The following is a 19,591-nucleotide window of genomic DNA, read 5'->3' on the forward strand; positions in this document are numbered from 1 at the left end:
TTCGTGCAGCTTCACAAATGTGCTGCGGAAGCACTTCAGCAAGGAATAAGGAAGGTTTCATCCATAGCAAACAGCTCAGGTGTATTTTTTTTTTCTTTTATTCATACTGATCACGCTCTATAATTCACACTTGTTTCTACTTGTTAAACAAACAGGAGCCTTCTCAAATCTGTGGAGGAGGAACTTCAGCAGAGGTAAGTCAGACATCTTTCACGTCAAACTGCCCGACTTTTCCTTGAACTGCTGGTGTTCTAACCGCACTCACCCATCAGCCAATCATCATTTAACAGCAGGACTAATCAGGCCGGTCACATGCACTTAATGCTGCTGTAATGACTTCAGGCTGCCACAGCTGTCAGCATTTTGGGTTCTGCTGGCTTTTATTTTCCTTCTGCTTCAGCTTGCTTTACGCTTTGATGTCAACAGGAGAAGGCTGTGCTTCATAGAAGCTTCCTGCCGGGAGCATGGCATATACACACACAAACACACACACATACACACACACACACACATGCACACACGCTCATGTCCCCTGTGCATTCACTTTTGTGCACACAGATGTTTACCCAAAGATATGATGGATTTCTTTGTAATAATTACGCTGGGCAGTCTATAGAGAAATTCCTATTTGCTCAAAAGATGATTGCTGTCTATGTGCTTTTCAATTTCCTGAGGTAATCGCCTATGAAAAATGTGTTTTGCTGTCTGAAGATCAGAGTTATGACATCAGTAGGCAAAGGGTACACAGTTGCACAATTTCTCCCGAGATTTTAGAAGTTTAGAAGTATTGTGCCCACAAGAGAAATGGTTATAAAGGTTTCTGAAGCCTGTTTCACACATGGGTTGTGATATAAAAATGCACTGGAGATCCCCTCTTCGTTCTGCCTCCACTCTCTGGCCGTGCATTAGCAGTGATCCCATGACGGCGCAATGTTCCCTTCCCAGTGTGCGCTTTCACAAAGCACTACGGCATTCTCAGTTAGTTTTAAGCCCCTAATGTCTCCGGTCACTGACTGCTTCATTAAGTCAGTGCCGAACGCATGACAGTAAAAGTACATTTTCTGCCAGGTTGTCCCTGGAAGACGTGCCAGTGCTGGCCTGGTTTTCCCCCTTGCAGCTGGTGTTTAGTATGCTACTGCGGGTGCAGGAGAGGGATGCTGGCCGGTTTCAGCAGGAGGAAGGTTGCTATGAACAACAACAGGGTTGGGATCGTGGCTAGTATCCCAAGTAGAGATGCAAAGTTCATTATACAGTCAGTCTTGGTGGTCTCTGCCTCTCTGACCACTGTGGTCGTGACCCATTGTACGTATGGACAGATTGATTGCATTCTCTGCCCCTGGTAGACCTTTCCGCAATGCCAACTCACACAGCACTTATTTTGCCCCTGGTACGACTCTTGTTACTGCCTACCAAGGCGGTACAGGTGCAGAACCACATGGTATGCAGTTCCAGCTCCTGCATCTTTCACAGTGCAGTTAGGCAGAGTAAAGGTGCAACAACCCGTCTCTGTGAAGGAAACTTTTTGTTCGGTTCCACTCTTAAAATGTTTTTTAGATTGTGTTGCTGTCTGCTTTTAACTTTTTATCTCCTTTGGTGAGCAGTCTTTGAGATTTTTACTTGCTTATACAGTTTTTAAAATGTGCTTTTTGTAGTTTGCTATGCATTGAACTGTATTCAGTTCAGTTCAAAACAACTTCATTAATCCCTGAAGGGAAATATATTCAGTTATTTTGTATAGTCTAGTACTGTATGGTATTGCCTTTAAGGTGATTGTTACTATGCAGTCATCCTTCCAAGTTTGCCAGTTAATTATTACCCGTGAGGGTATTCCAGTGCTGGGTCACGGCGAGTGCTTCATTTTAAAAAAAGGCCACCACAAAAGGCCACCACAAAAAAATCACCTTAGAAATGACTCATTGTAAGGAAAACTGTTTCCACGGTAGACTTTAACACAAGCTCTCGAGAAAAGAGCGACATCAAGAGCTATGGTTTACATCATTTTGAATAATGATGCAGCACCTTTCACACTACATGACTTTAAACCCAGTCAGCCATCCCCCTTGTTTGACAACTGTCTGACCAACTCAGACGCAGATGGCCAGCAAATGTCTTGCATGCTAGATAGCTCGAGTTATGTAGTGTGTAATCTCCAGTCACCAACTAGTCACACAGTCTGAACACTTTTCTGTGTTGTTGTTTAGGGATTCAGAAAATTCCTGTCAGTGAATACTTCCTTGTCCTCTACAGAAACTGGTAGCCACTATTTCTGTCTTCTACTGTGTTCATGAACAACATTCCCAACAATGTGTATAATTACTGGGAAATTATTTAACATGGAAAATGTTGCATTGGCCCCAAACGCTTTAGTCATTCGTCTGATGCCCTTAATGTGCCCTGCTGTTTGAAAGCACACACTGGGACGGTGCTTGGGAAACCCGTTGGCCGGCCTGGGAGAGAACGAGGGGATCTATACAGGGATATTCAACCTTTTGTGTCCACCAGGAGTTGTTTGTCTTTAATGCAGTGAGGGGGTACTGATATTTAACACTTTCACTCCAGTCAAACCAACAGTTAGTGCTGTTGCGTAATAAAGACATTTCTGTTTAAAAGAGAAGAATATAGCCTGCTAGTGATAGATACACTATTTGTAGTTTAAACTTGTAGAAGTTTCGGATTTGGTTCTCTCTGCAGCTGAGATCTTCCCGTTTATACAGGACTGTCTCAGAAAATTAGAATATTAGGATTTTCTGTAATGCAATTACAAAAACAAAAATGTCATACATTCTGGATTAATTACAAATCAACTGAAATATTGCAAGCCTTTTATTATTTTAATATTGCTGATCATGGCTTACAGTTTGAGAAAACTCAAATATCCTATCTCAAAAAATTTGAATATTATGGGGATCTTAATCTTAAACTGTAAACCATAATCAGCAATATTAAAATAATAAAAGGCTTGCAATATTTCAATTGATTTGTAATGAATCCAGAATGTATGACATTTTTGTTTTTTTTAATTGCATTACAGAAAATAAAGAACTTCATCACAATATTCTAATTTTCTGAGACAGTCCTATATATTGCAGTTAATCTATTCTAGTTTAATTGATAAGAGGTTACATTTACAGTATGGTGAATTGTTAGCAGGACTCTTCTCCAATCAATGTCTAGTTTCATAATTAGAGTTGAGTGTGGAAGTGTTGGGGTTTGGAAATAATTCCCTGGTTATCTGGAGCTTGTTCAGTCCTTTCAGATGTGCCCTGGGCTTAGATGTTAGAGGTAGTTTGTGAAAAAAGCTATACTCAGATCTCCCTCCCCCCTTCTCCCCCTACCTCCGTCCTCTTTCCTCCTCCTCTTGTTTTCCTGTCCTATCTCCTTTGCTTGCTTCTCTCCCCCCTCTTCATTTCTCCCTCCTTTCTTCTCCCCGCCCGAAACAATCTTTTCTCTCCCTCACCTGTCTTTCCAAACTCCCTCTCCCAGGGGCCATGTGGCACACTTAGGGGATGATGAGGATGAGGATGATGATGGTGCAGATGATGATGAAACTCACACTCAGTAAGTCCCCTCTCAGTCTTAGAAACTGGAAGCCTCTCCATCCTTGTCTCTGCATCTTTGATACTTTCCTCACACGCCCTCCGTGGTTTCGAAGCTGAAAGAGGGAGAAGACAAGGACGAAGGCTTCCTGTCTTTGCCACAGTTTCATCCACGCATCTCTGTGCAGCACACCCCACCATCATGCCACACATGCCACTTGTGTTTGTGTGTGTGTGTGTGTGTTTTTTTTGACCGCCTGTGTGTTTTCCATGCTGTTAACTGCTGTCTGGTGTTATGTTTTAAAAAGCTACTTCAAGTCAAAACTCACAAAGAGGCTGAAAATACTTCTCTCAACTTGTTTTTGTGAATGTCTCTGAAGTAGATGGTGGTTTATTGGACGAGAGATAGCTTTACCCTTGGGAAATAAGGGCATTAAAAATAGTAAATTGTATTAAACCCAGCTGTAATACAAATGCTGCCATTTAGTAGCACTTTTTTCCCCCGCTGAGAGAAAGGTGAGGCATCAATTCAGGCTCAAACTTCCTCATATAATGGCTCCTCATTACTTTATTAATTTGCCATTGTTTTATTTTTCTTCCTCTGCATTTCCATGCCTCCTTGCTCTGTGTGTGTGCGCACGTGTACATGCTCAGGCTACCGTCTGTCATCTCCTGCCTCGAGAGTATAAAGCTGCAGATCTGGCACCCAGCCTCCTCAATTATTGTGTAAAAGCCAAATGTCTGTGGTGGGCCGGAGCCGTCCTGCCAGACAGATATTTTCCACCCGTCAGAAAGGCCGTTTGTACTTTCGCACTGTTGGATTTTGTCTTGTCATAGAACACACTAAAAAAATGAAGGTAAATCTGCAACCTCACTTCTGAAGAAGTTGAAAAAAATCAACTTCTATAGCTGCTGTACCAATAAGTATCTTCCTCGTACCGGTTGCCTGTGTGTGTGTTCATCTATCAACTAAATCACTGTGACGTTGTGTTATTTTCATTGTAATTAGCTCCCAACTCCTGTCGGTGTTGATCTGTGTCTCATGTGTGTCCTTCATTATCTTGTAGACAAGTGGCCAAATTATTATTAGGATATATAAACAAAAAAAAGAAAAATAAATATATATGCTTAGTTTCGCATCAGGGATAAGTTGTTTAAAATCTAACACTGTATTTTTGCCTCTTTAAAAAAAAAAAAAATGAAAGGCAAAAAATGTAATGAGTTTGTGTTTAATAACTTATTACGAAGTGAAACATTAATCAGTACTTTAGCACTGACAGTCTTTTACCTTTTTACTTTGCCAAAAAAAAGCATCCAACTGGATTCAACAGAGTATAAGAGCAGATACTGAAAAAAACAGCAGTTAACAAATAAGCTGTATGTTTTTTATCAGGACTTTGTACACATTAAATAGACTAAGTTTGTTGACACATGGCATGTTTTATTATTATTTAATTTATGTTATTAGTTTTATTATAATATTATTATAATATATTTATTAACATCATTTTCAGAGGCTTTTGCATACATGCAACTTCTTAAAGTTTAATACATAAGTATTTCAGCCTCATTGTGTGTTAAATATGGGAATTAAGGCAGCTGTCTTTTGTCTGTCTTAATGTGAAATGATAATGTCAGGCTATGGTTAAACCTGTCATTATGATGTTTGTTTTTATGTTGTCTTTTTTGGTCTTGTTTTTTATACATTTCAGATATTTGGGAAATATTTGTCATATTTTTTTGTCTAATTTGACCAAAACAAAATGCTAAAAGATGCCTCAATACCAATATGTTTGTAAATATGTGTTTATTACAGTGAAGCTTTCTTTTCATTAAACAACAGTTGTTAATCTTTTCCTTTGTCTCTAAATGTCCATCTTCTCATTCTTCAGTAAATCGAGCACTATCATGAGGCCTAAGGTTCCTCCCCCCCTCCCTCCCAAGGTACGACCGACTGAACGCATCTCTGCCGCCATAAAAGTTTGAAATCCCGAACGACTTTGTTCCTCAGAATATGACGTTTGTCCCCGTCTTTATTCCCCTCCAGCCCAAGTCCATCTGCTCGTCCCCAATGCAGCCGCAACTAAAGCAAGACGACAGCCAATCGCACAGCGAGGATGACGGTGGCGGAGGCGGGACCATCAAGCGCTGTCCGGTCCCAGAGGTGCCGAGCCCGGCGAAGCCCTCCAATGTCCCCCCAAGGCCTCCACCTCCGAAGCTGCCGCCCCACCGGCGCAGTAGCCTAGGTAACGACAGCCCGAACCGCAAAGACGTGGAAAACTCTGCCCCAGAGGATGATGGGAGCTTTAGGCATTTCTGGGAGTGGCTCCACACGCCTCACACAGAGGAGGAGCTGGAGGAGGCGTGGGAGGTGCTGAAGGAGGTGAAAGAGGAGCAGGAACAGGAAGAGAGTAAGAGCAGCTCATTGGTAGCTGGGTAGTGTCCGCAGACCCTGTTGTCTCCTTCAATTGTGTGGTTTTTCCATCAGTCGACCCTTCTAGTCTGATCAATTTATTTGTTCCATTAGTCCATTTACAATCATGCTTTTTACTTTTTCTGCTTAAATTCCTTCTGTTCACCAGCTCCTGCTAGATATGATCATCTCTTGTAAAGTTTGATTGGCTGTTTAACCCAATCAATCTCCAGCTGTTTACCTTTTCCCCCTCATTTCTCAACTGCTTATTTGTAAAAACCAGTCCACAGCAAATGCCATCTCAGAGATTATAAACCAGTTATACACCGATTAAGTACGGCCTCGTTCAGTATATTTGTTTAACTGGAATTTGAAGATCAAATCTTCACTTCATTCCAGTCCTTCATCCTTTGTCCGTGTGGGACGGACCAAGTCCGGAAGAAACCTCCTGCAGAAGCAGCCTCGGGGAGGGCGGCCATCTGCCGCGACAGGGCGGAGAAATAAGCACAAAGGCACGAGGCCAGCGATACCTGCGATGAAGAAAGGACGAGGGAAAAAGACAAAGCCTGTGACGTATACAGGGCAGAGCAAAGAGAGAGGCCCAATGCATCATGGGAGGTCCCCAGACACTCCAGGCTGACAGCAGTTTACCTGCAGGGAGGGCTCAGTGTCACCTAGAATATAAGCTTCATCAGAAAGAAAAAGTTTAAATTCTGATCATTGAGGTAGAAAGGGTTTCTTCTTACCTTATTAATCAGCAATATGAAGAAAATCCAATGCAATCCAAATTAATTTATATTAGTCCAAGTTTGATACATTAGATGTGTCAAATATTTTTCCCTCTTTACTGCTCATCCTCTGCTTTGGATCTTCCTGGCTCACAGTGTAAAACTTGCACACAGAGAAGCTGCTTTTGTGGGCGGCTGTGTCCCCGTGTGTGATTAAGGCAGTTTTCTTTGGTCTGTCTTGGTGTGAAGTTATTAGAAAAGAAAGATTAGATTCTTCTGAGCCTTATGAGCTGGTCACCGATCACTGAACATGGTCCCATTCTGGTCACCCACCAGGTGAACAGTACAGCCCTAGTTAGTTACAGGAAGACAGAATAACTGAATGGCAAAGAGTCCAGGAAAACCCCTTGAGTCTTCATCATACTGTCACCAGATGAGGATATCTGCCAACTCAATCTTTCTAATGAACAAGGCCATGGATTATATGATTAAATGGTTCTTGCCAGAGTAGTAAAGTAAATATTCATCCTCGTTGATATGTTCTCGTACAGTTGAAATCAAAATTATTCAACTCCTCACTGCAAATTAGGTTTATTGGCAAAATGGAAGCTGTTTTGGATAAACACATCAAATAAGAACAATAAATAGCTCAACACAACTAATATTACAAGTGGTTTCTCTGAATTCTACACAAAACACCACTTTTAATGACCACTGCAGTCCCAGAATTATTCAACCCCTTCATGACCAGCATCTTTAGTACTTAGTACTTTAGTAGAGCACCTTTTTGCTGTAACGACCTGCTGCAACCGTGATGCCAAACACCAGCTCCTGGCAGCGTTCCTGGGGAATAAACCATTCCGCATGGGCAAAGGCCTCCAGTTCACTAATGTTCTTGGGTTTGCGTGCTGCAACCGCCTTTTTCAAATCCCACCAGAGATTTTCATGGGGGTTTAAGTCAGGTGACTGTGATGGCCACTCTAATATCTTCCAGGACTTCTTCTGAAACCAGATGATGGACTTTGGGGGATGCTTGGGATCATGGTCCTGTTGGAAGGTCCAATGATGCCCAAGCTTCAGCTTTCTCAGAGAGGGCATGGCATTTTCTCTCAGGATTTCTGATACTTGACTGAATCCATTGTGCCCTCCACACGCTGCCAGAGGAAACAAAGCAGCATATGCTTCATTTTATTCTCCTCCAGACTCACCGCTGATCCATCGACCAGAAAAGTTCAAATTTAGTTTTATCGCTCCACAGAATAGAATCCCCAAATCTATTTGGCTTCTTTATATAGCTTTTAGCAAATTGGAGCCGATTCTACTTATGCGTTTGGGTCAGTAGTGGAGTACGTCTTTGAATTTGGACATGGAGCCCTTAACCATTTAGTGCACGCCTTATTGTGGAAACTGGAACCTCGGTGCCTGCTGCCTCCACGTCTTGTTGGAGGTCTTTTGCAGTCAGTCGAGGGGTTTTGACCACCTGCCTATCTCAAGCAAACCTAATGCAACTAATGCAGACCTTTATTGGTTGCATCAGGTGTGCTTGAGACCACATCTGATTTGCAAATGTTTTTTTTCTCTTAATAGGGATGTTATTTAGGGGGGTTGAATAATTTTGAGACTGCAGTGGTGATTAGAAGTGGTAGTTGTGTTGAATTTAGAGAAACCACTTGTTATATTAGTTAATATTAGCAATTGAATGTGTTCTTATTTGATTTGTTTAATGCAAACAGCTTCTAGTTCATACATAGTTCATACTTCTAGTTTATAAATGTAGTTTGCAGTGGGGGGTAGAAGAATATTTTGAACTGGTATTTACACAGGCTGCACATTTTCTGAGTTTTTCTTACACTAAAATTAGATTATTCGGATCGACTAATCAGGAGAAAATCAACTTATTCGCGGGCCTGTGGGTGTCTCGGTACCACATTCTCGTGAGAGGGCAAAATAAAGGCCCCTCATTGAAGGGAAATAAAAATATGTGATGGAAAAAAACAACAGCCTTGGTTATTATCAATTTTAACATTTACTCAGTAGTCCAACAGCCACTACTCGTGAGGTTTTAAAACCCATCCACAGTGCTGACTAAACCACCTAAACCAGACATCATTATCATTTCATACCATCAGTACAGCGTGTAACATCATTTTGTGTACGTAGCGGTTCTTTTGTTGACCAGTGTCTAGCAGATAGTGTTCCCTCTGTTCCTCACGACTATATCTGAACCCCTGTATCCTTCCTGCTGGCCTGCTCCCTCCCTCCTTCCCTAATCTCTGCTCCCAGTATTTCTTTCTTTATTTTTTTGCTGTATAAAGCCTATCACTACTGTCAATAGAATAAATTGTTCTCTTTTGTATTAACAATGCCAGTGAGAATGTGTGATTGTGAGCTTTGTTTGTAGATACACCTGGACGTGTGCATTGTGCACATGCCAACTCTTACTGTCCTTAAAGCACTTGCTCTCCGCTGCTGTTACAGAGACGCACTGAGCCGTGTGTGTGTTGTGTTCCAGGTAACGGCCTGAACGCCTCTCACAACGGTGAGAGGGACAGTCCGGCAGAGAGGCAGTCCACCATGCCCCCTAGTGTCCCCATACGGAAAGACAAGAAGGATGTTGTTCCGGTGAGCAAACGGGACTGTTTCCTTGTATATACAACTACATGTTTCTTATCTTGAAATGAATAATTACGTTTTTGTTTTGAAAGGAAAATAATTCAAAAAAGGCAACTGTATTTTCTCTGAATGTTGTGTTAACGCTGGTTTATAACGTATGGTTTGGTTTGCCTCAGAAGCCTATCAGCAATGGTCTGCCACCAACCCCCAAAGTCCACGTGAGTCCTGCTCTCTTTCTGTGTCTCCTGTCTTAAATGTTTAAAATGTTAAGAGCATTAAAATCTTTTTTTTTTTGTGTGTGTGTTTGTAGATGGGTGCATGTTTCTCCAAGGTGTTCAACGGCTGTCCACTAAAGGTCCACTGTGCCACTTCGTGGATCAATCCTGACACCAGAGGTAAGGACAACATGTCCACTCACAGGGAACAAATACGCCGTTGGTTAGGAATCAAACCATCGTATCTTTGTGGTTTAAAAACAAAAAACTTTAAATTTGGATATTGATTCGATTTGGATATTGTGTAGATATAATAATAATAATAATAATAATAATAATAATAATAATAATAGCAATAATGTAAATCCATAGTGTTATAAAGGGATAGGAACTAGGAAAATGTGTACACTTCTTCCTACTCCTTTTTTTTTCGAACATATGTTAATATGAAGATGTAAATGTTTATCTTTTTATTATTATTTTTACTTTCATTTTATATACATGTTCGAAATAAAAATTCATTCATTCATTCAAAAATTGTAAAACGTTTGCGTTTCAGATCAATATTTAATATTTGGAGCTGAAGAGGGAATCTACACGTTAAATCTCAATGAGCTGCATGAGACAACAATGGAACAGGTGAGACCCGACATGAACATAGGGTTGATCAGGTTGCGTGTGAGGATGATGGTCCCAGCGTGTGTCCTGGAATAACTAGAAGAAACCTGTTCAGACTGGGACAGTTAAGCTTGAATAGCTGTCACAACATGATACTCTGGTCGCAGAAATGTCTTAATTTGTGTTCTGTGTCTCCCTGCAGCTCTTTCCCAGGCGGTGTACGTGGCTCTATGTCATGAACAACTGTCTTCTCTCCATATCGGGTGAGTTACCTGCAAGGTGAAACAGTTTTGAGGTTAACAACAGTGTTGACGTTTGTTTTTTGTGCAATCCAAAGTCTGTGATTGGTTTCAATGATCACCACCTTGATTTCACTTGCTTTAAATGTCATGACAGGTGCAAGAGTCTGTATTACCTTTTACTATTGCTAAATTTATCTTCTCTTCTGTCCTTTGTCGTTCTGTTTTACGATCTATTGCAGGAAAAGCCTCCCAGCTGTATTCCCATAACCTGAGTGGTCTCTTTGAACAAGCCCGACAGTTGCAGAAGTTACCAGTAGCCATTCCCACACACAAGCTGCCTGATAAGATTATTCCAAGGTAACAACCAGGAGGTCAAAGCTGTCAATTATTTGTGAACTGACGTTTAATACTACAACTCTGTTGACCGATCTTTACTGTAGAGAATCTGTAGATTGAGAAACCTGGGAAAGGTTACATCATCTTCATCTCCTCACTGATTTCATTTCTGGTCTGGTTGTAGGAAGTTTGCTGTGTCCAATAAAATTCCAGACACTAAAGGGTGCCAAAAGTGCTGCGTAGGTGAGTTTCTGTGAAAGGATGTGTAGTCGGCTTTTCTGACTTTTGGTGAAAATCAAATTAACTTTATTGCTGAACTATTGAACATCTGACAGTGAAAAGAGCAGCAAAAACGGGCCTTTGTGATGGTCTCTGTTAAACCTTGTTGTTTCCTCCAGTCCGTAACCCGTACACGGGCCATAAATACCTGTGTGGAGCCTTCCAGTCTAGTGTCATGCTGTTGGAGTGGGTGGAGTCCATGCAGAGGTTCATGCTCATCAAGGTTAGTCTGGCTCGCATCAAAGCTCCTCATCCGTGTTTGACAATGTAGAATAAAACAAAGACCATCAAGCACCCCACTATGTTTTTCATTACACTGGTTAATATAGTAAAGGGGGATTTTTTTTTTGTGAGGTTGCCATGCTAACATCAAATCACCCCAGAGCGTCAGTACAACGGGCCCAGCAGCGTGTCGTTTGAGAATCCAAACCTTTTGTTTGTATGCCTTGAAATATTCCTTTGAACTTGCAGCCAAGTTTGTCTACATCCTCCAGGCCTGAAGTTCAGAGGTGCAACACTCGTGATTTCTTTGATAATTATTATGCACCAACGTCTGCAAAATGAGAATGAATTTCCTCCCAAAATATAATCACACGCCAAATATGTAAATACGAGGGCAAAAACGAGACCGGATCGTTTCATCTACACAGGAACTGCCAGTGTGATATTTTTCTCAACTTTAAAAACTATGCTCTTGTTTAAACATGCTTTTTTTTTTTGCATTATGTGTTATGAATCTTTCCTTTTATATATCTATCTGAAATGGGATGCAAAGTATAACGTTTTAATTGACAACACATCAATACAATTCAATTTTATTTACAAAGCGTCTCTTACAACACAAGTTGTCTCTAGGCGTTTCCAGAGACTCAACATGTCTGCCGAGCAATTAATACATAAACGGTGGCAAGAAAAACTCCCATTTAGGAGGGAAGATAACCTTGAGCAGGACCTGTATCATAAGGGGGGAGCAGGAAAAGATCATAAAGAGAGAATAGAGGCACAGATATATTGCCAAAGGTACAAAATACAAGATATAGTAGTATTAAATATCCATGAGCTGAAGTACTAAGAATTCTGTGTACATGTTACTGATACATGGTTAGTTGGTGCACTACAGAGACGACTATATAAACAGATGGAGGTAAACACTGGGATGGTCAGGACTACAGATCAGGATGTCTATACAGACAGATGGAAGCTAGCCGTGAGGAGGTCCGAGGGTGGGACTGCAGGTCTGCATGCAGCTCCTGAAATTCTGGTCTGCAAACATGCAAAAGGAGAGAAAAGGAGGGGGGACAGACCAGCACAAAAAAATACAAGCTGAAGAAAGTAAAGAGAAGGAGAGGAAAAAAAAATGGAGCAAAAGGGGTGAGGGGCACCGCTCAGTGTTGGTCATGTCGCTCATGTTGGAGTCCCCCTGCAGTGTAGCTCTATAGCAGCGTATCTAAGATGAAACTACAGTCTGGTCCTGTAGCTGCAACTATGACTACTGGCCCTAACACACTAGAGTTTACACTAACTAGAGGTTAACTAAACAGAAACATTTTAAAGGTGGATGTGGTGTCAGCCTCCTTAACCCAAACTGGCAGAAGGCCCATCCTCCAAATGTACAGTACATGTGGATACTCTACGAGTAAACCTGCACTCTGACAGCTCTATTAGGAACATAGGTCTTGCAAATATTGCAGATCTAGGTTGCTTTGGACTTTATACGCAAGTAATAAAATGTTGAATTGGATTCTGAGTTTTACAGGGGGCCAATGGAGGGAGGCAGTTATTTATACAGTATATGTGCTCTTTATGTCATTACTTTAATGACCTTAAAAGCAAACAAGAACAAGACCAGGTGGAAACTAACACGGAATAAACTAAATGTTTAATCAGGATAACTGTAAGTTTTGTTTTTTTCTCATCATTCCCTTTACAGAACATCGACTTCCCGTTGCCATGTCCGTTGGAGGTGTTTGAGATGCTGGTGGTGCCGGAGCACACCTACCCCCTGATCTGTGTGGCGGTCAGCAAAGGAACCGAACTTAACCAGGTGGTCCGGTTTGGCACCGTTAACCCCAACACTACCTCCTCCTGGTTCACAGAAGCAGGTTTGGACACTATTATTGAAATCCAACAGCATGCGACGTAGCCCGTACTGGTGGATGTTGAAATAATACTGTGCACTCAACTTCCTCCCGACAGACACACCACAGACCTGCGTCATCCACGTCACACAGCTGGAGAGAGATACTATCCTTGTCTGCCTTGACAGTGAGAAACTCATTTTCGCTCATTCTGCATTGTTTTTATTTCATTTCAGCTCAAAATGGTAAAGTTGTCATTTCCTCTTTCATTAAAACTTTTCTCAGCTGCTTCCACTTGCCTTCTTCTATTTTGCAGGGTGTATAAAGATAGTGAACCTCCAGGGACGCTTGAAATCCAGCCGCAAGTTGTCAGCAGAGCTCACCTTCAACTTCCAGATAGAGGCCATAGGTAAAACATTATTCATGAGTAAAATATTGAAACCTTGGGTCTAAAGTGGATTCACACAATAAAGTGAAAAAAAGACAATAATCAGTGTTTTGTTTTTGTGTCTCTTCACTTTATTTTTGCAGTTTGCCTCCAAGATAGCGTACTGGCTTTCTGGCGGCATGGCATGCAGGGGCGGAGTTTCAAGACCAATGAGGTTAGATTGCTACTGGGTGGCACATGTAGTGTATTTTTCCCTTCTTAAAATTAAAAAAGAAAATCACTGTGGATGTGACATTTAGACATCAAGCCGTTGAGGCAGAATCTAAAGCTGGTATTTAGAATGGAAGTGAATACCTTCAGTATACTTATGTACATTCTTCTATACCTGCATGTACAGGACTGTCTCAGAAAATTAGAATATTGTGATTTTCTGTAATGAAATTAAAAAAACAAAAATGTCATACATTCTGGAATGGATTCATTACAAATCAACTGGAATATTGCGAGCCTTTTATTATTTTAATATTGCTGATCATGGCTTACAGATGGCTTACTTAAGAAAACTCAAATATCCTATCTCAAAAAATTAGAATATTCTGGGAATCTTAATCTTAAAATGTAAGCCATAATCAGCAATATTAAAATAATAAAAGGCTTGCAATATTTCAGTTGATTTGTAATGAATCCAGAATGTATGACATTTTTTTTTTTTTTTTAATTGCATTACAGAAAATATAGAACTTTATCACAATATTCTAATTTTCTGAGACAGTCCTGTATATAGTGGCACTGCACAAGGTCACATTTATTATTTGGCAATTTAAAAAGTAAGATGGAAAGTAGTTAGTCCCAGATTCTGAGTTCATACAAATCTTTTTAAATAAACCTGACTAGACATTAGCTGGAATGCGGTGCAGCATCATCTGAAAAGCCAAAATGATAATTTCATACTAACACAGCACACTGTTGTCCAGTTATGAGATTTCAAGTCATCGTGTAAATGCTGCCGTGTTTTGTGGTGAATCTGAAGCTCGAATGTGAAAGAGTGTGACCTGGACGTCATCAGTTGTCCTGCTTCAGCCTTCTGGGTCTCTTATTTCTTCTTTTTGATCAGATCACGCAGGAGATCTCTGACAGCACGCGCATCTTCAGACTACTGGGATCAGACAGGTGAGAAACTCCCGAAACACTGACATTTCCCTCACTTCATACCCATCGTCCACACACACACATTCATACTGGAACACACTCAAACACACTTGGTTAACGTCCTCTCTGATGTTTTGTCGCTGAAGACGTGCGGACACTAGACACCCAGAGGCCGGGGACAATGGCCTCGCTCTGACCAGGTAGAATCACTGCTCGCTGGCCGCAGCCGGCCTGAAACTCCGCCTCTTTCTGTCGGGAATCTTGAGGTCTGCTTCGCTCCGGATGTTCTTGATCAGGAACAGTTCATCTGAGAGCAACTGATCACACGTGGGGAAATTGTTCAAATATTGGGGTCATTTTTGTCTGTAAAACAATGAGATTATAGATATCAAAATCATCTCAATCTGTTCTGCTCGTTCATAGTCTTTTGATAGTAATCCATCAACAGGATGAACATGTTAGGACTTGAAAGCAGTTGAATAACAAAAAAAATAGGAACCGCCTCTGAGCAGAAGAGATGATTTTGGTGTCTGTTTCCTCATTACTGGGCCCCCAAGTCTCTTCCAGTGATGATGTCTCGTTTTATGAATCTTTGGGTCTTTTCCAGTTTTTTTCTCAGTGTCAAAAATATACTTGGTGGTGTTGAAGCAGGTAATCTGTCTGTGCTGCCTTTCTCCTCAATAACAGGGCTTTTGAAGGCTTGGACTAAACTCTCTGGGGGGGTGCTGATTATCTGCAAATGTTTATACTTTATTTATTGTAACGTGATTCTGTCTTGACTTTCAGAAAATCAGGTGGTGTTGATTTATTTTTTTCTTGGGATTTCAAACGTGATTTTTTGTTGTTAACTGAGCTGAGTCATTGTGTGTGTGTGTCTGTGTTGCAGGGTGGTGGTGCTGGAGAGCCGGCCTACAGACAACCCAACGGCCAACAGCAACCTCTACATCCTGGCGGGTCATGAAAACAGCTACTGAAACTCTCACACACACACCCCCCCTACACACACACACACACACACACACACGCGTAACTACAGTCTCTGAGCACCTCATGGCTATTACAGATGAGCGAGTAAGCAGCTGGAAGACACATTCATCCCAACCCCACCGCTTTTAGCCCACCCAGTCTTCACCTCCTCGTTCGTGGGTGCACATGTGGATTTGCAAAGCTGTTTAAGCTCCACCAGAGGTAATACGTGCACCGGCATTGGTGCCAGGGGGTCATGGACGAGTTTCTGGCAGGTTAAGGGTCTGAACTGCTGGTCCGAGGCCAGTTTTGCTTGATGTAACTGGGAAAACTCTTATCTGAGACCTGAAACCGTTCCTGATAGCATCCCACCTTTCCCTTCAGACTGCATACTGGAAGAAAAGAAAACACAACCAGCAAGGCAAACCAGTCAACACTCCCGCTACTACTAGTTCTACACGTACTACTACTGCTGCTTTAACTAAAACGCGACATGCACAGTAAAAACCCGCCCTTTCTCCCCTTCCTCTCCCATTCTTTTTTTAACTATCCTTTTATTTATGATGTAACTTTAAGAACCAGGATGGCTTCGCTGATATATTTGTTGCTTATTTTTAAAAAGGAAAAAGGATTTAAAAAAAAAAACAAGTGAAACCAGACTAAAAAGCTTCGCCACTTTCGCTAGCATTGAATTCCAGTACCCGTCACTACACCACACAAGTGCTTAATCGACCTCTCTATTTAATTGTTGTAAATATAAATGTAGTATTTTTGTCCGACAAGAGACAAACGCTAAAAGAAAAAAAAGAAGAAAAAAAAAAAGCCGTCTGGTCGTGTAGATAAGTGTGTGAATAGTTTCTCTGTAAACCCTGGAGACAAACGGAAGCAGAAGCAGACGTGGAGGAGTCGGAGGACGGTGAATTCACTGTCAGCGTTGAGGCTCAGGTCTCCTCAGGTGGACAGCTTTAGTAAAACTGACATTACCTTCTCCCCGCCACGTGTAACGACTCCCACTGAGCAAACACAGGAGGAGACGCCGCTTGGTCGTTTTCATTCTGCACGCATCGCCGTCATCACTTCCTGCTCGTTTGCACCATCGCAGCTGCTGTCAGGGCAGCACACATCTGTTCATTTCTTTGTTCCTCTTCATTTGACATCACCCTTGTAGGTCTTTTTTTTTATGCTTTTCATTTATGTTTTTTAAATCAGAAATACTTGTTCCTTCATGCTTTTTTTTATTTGTATTGAACCACTGGTGTTAAATTTGCACAGAGAACAATGTATTTCATAAACAAATGTGATGTCATTATAATATATGACCTGGTGTGTGTGCACAGTGTGTGAGCGTGGGTGTGTGTGCGTTTAGGCGTAGCGTCCGCACATCCGGCCTATAACAAGTAACACTCCTGTTTCAGGATGAAGCCAAAACAAACGTGAATCTGCACAGAGATCATTTAAATTGATCGATATACATTTGCCCCTCGTTGTTCTAGCGGTACCTTTTAAGTAAAGGTGTAAATGCAACTTCTGTTTCACTAAATAGGGAAATATTAAATTGGAAATGCTTTGAATCATGGGAGAAAACTCTAGGAAGTACAATTAACGCTGTGAATTTTTTTAAATTCTTTAAAAAGAGAGACATACTCTCATCAGATTTTAGCAGATAAAACATGTTTTAAAAAAAAAATTGACACTACATCTAACATGTTCAAAGCAGAGTTGAAGCTTTTTAACTAAATATTTTCGTGCAACCCTTCCCACCCGCAGTTTATACTTTTTGTTTTAATAATTTTAGTTTAGTTGTGAGGTTTTTTTTTTTGTTTTTATTTTTTTAAGACCAATATCTGTCAAAACGATCAAACTACATTTATGTAAATACACACCGTGGTGCGTGTAGGTGCGCGTGTGGCAGTACACTACCAGTCTTTACAAGCTGTGACTCAAGTTGCTAATAAAACACTAGTTTAGCTGAAAAAGCTCCCAGGTTGTACGTTTTGCCTTTTAGCTGTCTCGCTTTCCAAAAATGTCTTTCTGCGTCCAAACTCTTTATAAATGTGCGCACATTAGTTAAAGTTACGTGAAAGAAAACGAAGTCAAACGAAGCACACCCGTCACTTCCTTAGAGCGCCGCTGTCACGTGACTGCAGGCGTCCGTAGATACAGGCACGAGTGCTAGTTCAGCATGTGGGAACCAAATTAGGGGAAAGTACAGACGCACTGAAGGCCAAATATTGTGCTTCTGCTGCCATTTAGTGGTTGTTTCTTTCCTCCATCGGTGTTTCTAGCAGCCAGCCAAAATCCATCCAACATGTACTTATTATTTACTAACGAGGCTACCTTTAAAGTCAATTCTAAATGTCCCCATGGATAAACGTATGGTTGTTAAAAAGACACCGTCGGAGAGCTGGTGGATTTAAAAACAGCAGCAATCTTGTCTAATGTGACGTGTAGTTTCCTCCCGCTGAAGCTGACAGGGCGGCGTGTCACGGTACTTCTCCTCCGGGCTGCTTTCCTGGGATTGACTTGCTTATAAAAGGGACCTCGAGCATCGCGCCGTTACAGCAAACAGTTTTATCCTGCATGTTTTGTGCCCACTTTCTTTAAAACGAGTAAACATGGACTGTACAAAAACTGACATCACACGTAGAGAGAAGATGAAGGCCCAACGTGCTGAACTCTTGAGTTTACGTATAAGTGAAGCACTTGAGACCTCAGCGACCTCGATGATGGAGAACCTGCACAGACGCTTAAAGCTCTCGACGTCAGCTACCTGAAATGTTTCATTTATTCTTGTATAAATCAAAAGCAAACGCTTAAATGCCTTCAGTACAGCTTCGAAATGCCAGTTAAGTTCAACATGTGCTTCCTGCCAACACTCAGTAAAGGGTTTTGTCAAGTTTCAGCGACGCGACTATTTATGTCCAGTTTGTCCATTATCATTAATATAAGCCAAATTATTCATTTCTCGTGTTTAGACTAATTTCATTTGACGTCTTCGCCCCCCTGACACTCAACATTAGGTCGTCGTGTATGTATGTGAAATATCAACATTCCTTTAAGTATATGTCCAATTTTACTTTTTTTTGTTAAATATAAATCCTAAAGTATATTATTAAAACTTCTTACTGTACCTGCTCCAAACACTAAAATATTTGTCTTTTCAGTGTATTTAAAAGGAAAGCCAACAGGCATTACAAACCGAATCCAAATCGACTGCGATTTTTCATTTAAAATAATTTTCCAATTGTGGTTGTTTCTTTTTTTTTTTTTTTTTTTCTAATTTGCTTCAAATTTATTTTGATGTTTCATTTTAGAAATCCTCGTAGCCACACATCTTACCACGTGGATAATGTTTGTCCACAGTGTAGTCGACTCAAACATTGAATTATGGGAAAACTGTCTATTTAGCATAATAACAATGTTTATGTGGGATTAAATGATGCCGTCTTTTAAATTTTGCCATCTTAAACGCAGCCTCAGTAACCCTGAATGCAGGCATCGACCCGGCACTCCTGTATGGGTTTAGTTGAAATCTTATTAAAATAAAATTCTGTGTTGTATAAAATCAACTGAACCTGGATCAGATATGGGGTAGAATACGTTGCTTTCGTCCGGCAGGTGTGTGGTTCTTGGATTGCCTACCTGGCATGACATCGTTGTCTTGGGATTTCCTGTTCCAAACATCGTCTGTCTGGTGTGATCAGCAGATCGATGTGTAAGAACTTAGTTATTTGCCGAAGCGGTTTGATCCAGGTCACCTACTGATCTTTTACCAGTGCTCTGTCGCTTGTTGCATCACCTTTGTCTTGTTTTCATAATGCAATGCAAACGTTATGAAATGTAAATAGTGTAAAATAAAAATGGGTTTGTTTTACATACTGTATAATTGCCTATATTTTGTTTCAGAAGTGTAACAGATTTATGAGATGACAGGTTAACACATTAAAAAGAAGGAATTGAAGTGTTTGCTGTCTTGTGGTCATTTAAATCTCTAATTGGGTACATGAGTAAACCTGTCTTTACAAGTCTG

The 19,591-nt window shown here is 41.0% G+C and overlaps 1 protein-coding gene across 13 annotated transcripts in view; it reads left to right on the forward strand.

The window, feature by feature from the left end:
* The window catches only part of LOC133463936 (mitogen-activated protein kinase kinase kinase kinase 3-like), a 53,218-nt gene extending 33,702 nt beyond the window's left edge, over positions 1-19,516 (forward strand). For 3 of the 13 annotated variants that reach the window (XM_061745744.1, XM_061745746.1, XM_061745750.1), the window contains 19 exons: positions 156-194; positions 3,484-3,558; positions 5,429-5,480; positions 5,584-5,947; positions 9,190-9,299; positions 9,467-9,508; positions 9,601-9,685; positions 10,065-10,144; positions 10,326-10,386; positions 10,605-10,722; positions 10,886-10,944; positions 11,100-11,203; positions 12,911-13,082; positions 13,177-13,245; positions 13,375-13,467; positions 13,590-13,660; positions 14,561-14,616; positions 14,742-14,795; positions 15,482-19,516. In XM_061745744.1, coding sequence (XP_061601728.1) covers positions 156-194; positions 3,484-3,558; positions 5,429-5,480; positions 5,584-5,947; positions 9,190-9,299; positions 9,467-9,508; positions 9,601-9,685; positions 10,065-10,144; positions 10,326-10,386; positions 10,605-10,722; positions 10,886-10,944; positions 11,100-11,203; positions 12,911-13,082; positions 13,177-13,245; positions 13,375-13,467; positions 13,590-13,660; positions 14,561-14,616; positions 14,742-14,795; positions 15,482-15,569 — 1,792 coding nt within the window. In that variant the 3' untranslated portion in view covers positions 15,570-19,516. The remainder of the gene's footprint in view (positions 1-155; positions 195-3,483; positions 3,559-5,428; positions 5,481-5,583; positions 5,948-9,189; positions 9,300-9,466; positions 9,509-9,600; positions 9,686-10,064; positions 10,145-10,325; positions 10,387-10,604; positions 10,723-10,885; positions 10,945-11,099; positions 11,204-12,910; positions 13,083-13,176; positions 13,246-13,374; positions 13,468-13,589; positions 13,661-14,560; positions 14,617-14,741; positions 14,796-15,481) is intronic. The other 10 variants (XM_061745755.1, XM_061745756.1, XM_061745757.1 and 7 more) reach the window with 6 other exon arrangements.
* Positions 19,517-19,591: the final 75 nt, after the last annotated feature.

The sequence above is a fragment of the Cololabis saira genome, chromosome 17 (assembly GCF_033807715.1).
Source record: "Cololabis saira isolate AMF1-May2022 chromosome 17, fColSai1.1, whole genome shotgun sequence".
In the NCBI taxonomy this organism is placed as follows: domain Eukaryota; kingdom Metazoa; phylum Chordata; class Actinopteri; order Beloniformes; family Belonidae; genus Cololabis; species Cololabis saira.